This window comes from Microtus ochrogaster, chromosome X (assembly GCF_000317375.1).
Source record: "Microtus ochrogaster isolate Prairie Vole_2 chromosome X, MicOch1.0, whole genome shotgun sequence".
NCBI lineage: Eukaryota > Metazoa > Chordata > Mammalia > Rodentia > Cricetidae > Microtus > Microtus ochrogaster.
The window spans coordinates 56973199-56978269 of record NC_022026.1 but is presented as its reverse complement, the minus strand read 5'-3'; the positions used below and the strand labels follow the sequence as shown (position 1 = coordinate 56978269).

The window sequence follows — 5071 nt, the reverse complement described above, 5'->3', positions numbered from 1 at the left end:
ATCATCTATCTATCTATCTATCTATCTATCTATCTATCTATCTATCTATCTATCTATCTATCTATCTATCTATCTATCCATCCATCCATCCATCTATCTATTCTGGTTTTTCGAGACAGGGTTTCTCTGTAGCTTTGGAGCCTGTCCTGGAACTAGCTCTTGTAGACCAGACTGGTCTCAAACTCACAGAGATCCTCTTGTCTCTGCCTCCTGAGTGCTGGGATTAAAGGCGTGCACCACCACTGCCCAGCTACGTTTGATCCTTTAAATATTCTTTTGTGTGTGTGTGTGTGTGTGTGTGTGTGTGTGCGCGCGCGCGCGCACGTGCGTGTGAGTGGCATGTGCATGCCATGGGATGTGTGTGAAAGTCAGAGGACAACTTCCAGGAGTTGTTCTTTCTTTTCACCGAGGGTTCCAGGACTTTGCACAAGTACATTTATCCACTGAACCATCTTGCTATCTTTCTATGCTCAATTTGTTTTGAGTATGTCTGCAATTATTTATTAAAAACATATTAAAAACATTTTTATGAGTTGCTTTGAAATTCTTCCCTAATTATCATCATTTTCTTTCTAAGCTGTCTGAGATCTAAATTTGAAACTTTCCTAATTCTTGGTATGATAAGGAATTTTCAGTTTAAGTCCAAATATGTGAGTTTTAAGTTAAAAGGTTCTGAATTTTATTCAAATCTTGTATTTTACCATACATTTTCTGACTACTGTAGGTGGTCAGTCATCGCGGACAGGAGAGTTTTTGAGTATGTTTTGAGTCCTCATTTGGCCTTGCTCGCCACCTCCTCAGTGCTATTGAGTAAAGCAGCATACCTAACTGCAGTCTGGTGATGGAAGACATTTGTAAGGTCTTTGCTGGTAAAGCTAAGGATGAAACACAATTTCTTTGGTGGTGCTTGGCTTGAATAAAGCTGTTTTTACCTAAACATTTCTGTGTTACTAGGTTGGCCCTTTGCAGGCTTCCAGGCAGAGGGGATCAGTTTGCAGGGGTTGAGCCTTCTAGATTCCCTGTCAAATTGTTCTACATCCAGTCTGTGACGTATGAGACTAAAAGGAAACCCAGAGAACTTACTACTCTAGCCTACCTTGGGTCCTAAGGCCATCAACAATCTCTACTTTCCGGAGTATGTTGTGGTTTTGTTTTTTCCCTACATACACTGTCCTAGAATTCTAGTTGTACTTAGCAAGAAGAATAAGGAATTTAATTTACCTTCGTGGAAGCAAAAACCTAAGTTATTCTTTTGGATATACTAATTTAACTAACTCATTCTTATTTAAAACAACAACATAAAAATTTCAACTATCCACAGATCATATTCTAAAATCCTTGCTGAAGAAGAGAGATTGTAAGATAAAGTCCTACATTCTCAAAGCCCACCATTGCTCTTAAAAGGAATACATACTCTGAATGTTCCATGATTTCAGAATGGGGGTTCACTCCATGCATTTCTTATTTCAATGCATGATCTGGAAAATGATGCATCTTCTTAAAGACAGCTTTATAGTCCAAAGTATGGTGTACTTACATAGGCTCCCCCACCTCACCTTGTGCCCAGCATAGAGAAATCTGTCGCAGCTAGAATCATACCTACCTTCCAGGGGTAACCGCCGCCGTATGGCCAGACGTTCCATTTTCCGCTGTGTCTCTGCTAGGCTAAAGAGAACTCCATATACATATTGGCGAGCTGACCGGAACAGGAGAGCAGCTGGAGGCAGCTCCATGTTACATTCATCCTCAATACATACGGGGATTTTAATCTCACCCTAATAAGAAAATAGTTCAGGAAAAAGAAGAAAATGAATTCTTCCAGGTTTATAGCAGAGCTGAAAATAACAAATAATGAACTGCGGTCTCTGGAGTCAAGACAGTAAATTTACTATTTGTATTCAGAGAGCTTTACCAATTAGAAGGAAGCTGTAAGAATCCCAGCTGAGTACAGCCACCTCATAAGCTAAATTCCATTTGTAAAGTCTCATATTTGATGGACTATATTGACTATCAGAGAGAATCGACCCTAGACATTTTGTTTGCTTGGTTTGGTTTTTTGAGACAGAGTCTCACTGTGTAACTATTGATGGACTGGGACTTGCTATGTAGACCAACTTGACCTGGAAGTCAGAGCATCACCTGCCTTTACCTCCAGATTGCTGGTATTAAGAGCTTGTGCCACCATGGCGGGTTTAGACATTCTGTGGGTAATTTGTGTGTTAAGACCAGAGAAGAACAACAGGTATGCAGAAATAGAGGCAGGGATAACGGACAAAAGAGCAAGATCTCTTCTTAGACGGTGCCTTCAGAACCACGGTCTATTGACTTAGTACATTACTTATTTCAAAATCTTTTCCATTATTGTTATTATATTGATTTTTTTCAATACTTCTCTATGTAGCTTTGGCTGTCCTGGAGCTTGCTCTGTAGACCAGGCTGGCCTTGAACTCACAGAGATCCGCCTGCCTCTGCTCCCAGGTGATGGGATTAAAGGCATGTGCCACCACCACAAGGCATTATTTTTTTAATGATTTTTTTCATTTATTTTACACACTGACCAGTTTCCCTCCTTCCTTCTTCCCATTCCCTCCTCGTACCTCTCTTCTGCCACCCTTCCATCCACAAATCTTACAATTTAAACTTCTCTCTTGGAGTCCTTTATTTGTTTTACTGCTTAGTCACAATTCCTACTAATCTCACCTTTTCTGAGGCCCTTAACGCAAAGAAGTGCACAGACACACACAGTTTCCTTTTCCCTCTTGAGATACAACGACCAGAGGGCTAGGGAAATAACAATGCTAGAGTGCCTGTCTCGCAGGTGTGAGACGCTAGGTTCGATCCTTAGGATTGTTCTCCCTGCATAAAAATACCAATTCTCCGACCTTTCTCTGCTGCTTCTGTAACTCAGTAACTATGAGATCCTGTAGAGCAGTATCTGGGAGGTGGATATGGGTGTGCTCTCTCACCTTAGTAAGGACATGGTAAATGTACGGATACATAAGACCCCTTCGGTGTCTGTGTTCAGCAACTCTCAAGACTTCTGGAGCTACTGGAGGTAAAGGTGGAATGGTGATGTCCATGTGGTTCCTTGTAGACATAGATAACAGAGATGGGATGTGAGGTTCGCTATCACTTATGCTAGGTTCTGAAACTCCAGCATCAGCAGGCTGTACCCAAGACCCTCTGTCACCACTGGAATCTTCCCATCCAGGCTGTTGCGGAAGTGCTTCTGGGATGTGACTAAAAAATTCATAAACAGCAGAAGACAGAAAAGGAGGTTGATAAAAATATTTCCACTCAAGACATCTAGCCTGATCCCAAGGACTCCGAGAAACTCTCAAGATACTGGATTAGGACTGGACATTGACATCTTCCTCTCAGCGGTCATCACTGTCCCCTGGTCTCCTTCACCTGACATAGACCAAAGACTCCAAAGTCATGGAAGTCACTCTGGATCCTGTCTAGAGTCTACCCATAGTCTAAGAAAATAATTAAAATTATGACCTCACAATGGGGATGTTCTATCGGGAACTCACCAAGGCCAGCTGGCCCGGGTCTGAAAAAGCATGGGATAAAACCGGACTTGCTGAACATAGCAGACAATGAGGACTACTGAGAAGTCAAGAACAATGGCACAGGGTTTTTGATCCTACTGCACGTACTGGCTTTGGGGGAGCCTAGGCTGTTTGGATGCTCACCTTACTAGACCTGGATGGAGGTGGGTGGTCCTTGGACTTCCCACAGGGCAGGGAACCCTGATTGCTCTTAGGGCTGATGAGGGAGGGGGACTTCATGGGGGAGGGGGAGGGAAATGGGAGGCAGTAGCGGGGAGGAGGCAGAAATCCTTAATAAATAAATAAATTAAAAAAATAAATAAAATTATGATCTCAAAGTAGCTCTGAATGTCTTTAGAGGAATACTCTAAAAACAGTCAAACCAGTATATGAGACCTATCTTCATTACTAAAGAACTGTTCCAATATTTTAACTATATAAATTCTTTATCCTTCAATCTATGTTCCTCACAAACTGAAAAACAACAGACATGCTATGTAGCACATTCACGTTAGGATTTCCTAAGCAACTGCCTTTTCTATATGACCTAGATATTTAAAACTTACCACCTGCAGAAGGCCAAAGGGCAGACTAATGAAAGGAAGCCAAGAACATCCAGTTCTCTGATTTTTTTCTGAAATCTTTTCTTCTGGTTGTTTACACAGATACTTACTCAGAACCGGCTCCATTTGCCTCATCAGCATCAGAGGAAGAGGAGTGGGAAGAATCTGGTCCCAAAGGAGGTGAAGTTTTGGAAGGCAGGCAGTTAGGAAACTGGGGTGCTGAAGAGTCATAAGAAACAGCCCAGTTGTTAAAGGAACTGTCCTGTAGCATGGGATCCTCAGGAAAAGCGTGGGGTTCCCCCACACCATGAGGGAAGAGAAGAGGCGAGTTGGGTCCCACTGGAAATGGCGGAGGATATTTCACTTTCTGGGGCACCTGGCGAGAAAACTAAAGGATAAAACAGATGGAAAAGATATTTAACATTTTACCAGGACGCAGGATGGTTCCCTCAGAAGCTGCAGCAGAGTAGATGATAGCAATAGTAGGAACTGCTGAAGTACGAATACCTACTGAAAATATTTAGAAATAATTTTGATAGTGGTATCTGAATAGAATTTATCAGTCAGGAAAATCAACCAAACTAGAACTCTGGGACTGATGGAGCATGTGATCAAACCGGACTCTCTGAACATGTTGGACAAGGAGGGCTGACTGAGAAGCCAAGGACAATGGCACCGGGTTTTGATCCTACTTCATGAACTGACTTTGTGGAAGCCTAGTCTGTTTGGATGCTCACCTTCCTAGACCTGGATGGATTGGGGAGGACCTTGGACTTCCCACAGGGCAGGGAACCCTGATTGCTCTTTGGAATGGAGAGGGAGGGGGAGGTAAATGGGAGGAGGTGGAAATTTTAAGTAAAAATGAAAAAAAAATTTGTGACATTATCTAACCTATGTATCTAATGTCTTAGTGATTACTAATTTGTGACATTATCTAACCTATGTATCTAATGT

At 42.1% G+C, this 5071-nt stretch overlaps 1 protein-coding gene across 2 annotated transcripts in view; it reads right to left on the bottom strand.

Annotated features, from left to right (window-relative positions):
- Nucleotides 1-5071, bottom strand: part of Fam120c (family with sequence similarity 120C) — a 149572-nt gene that overhangs the window by 55185 nt on the left and 89316 nt on the right. For both annotated transcript variants that reach the window (XM_013350639.2, XM_005358882.2), the window contains exons 7-9: nucleotides 4228-4505; nucleotides 2967-3240; nucleotides 1604-1775 (exon numbers count right to left, since the gene is read on the bottom strand). In XM_013350639.2, coding sequence (XP_013206093.1) covers nucleotides 1604-1775; nucleotides 2967-3240; nucleotides 4228-4505 — 724 coding nt within the window. The remainder of the gene's footprint in view (nucleotides 1-1603; nucleotides 1776-2966; nucleotides 3241-4227; nucleotides 4506-5071) is intronic.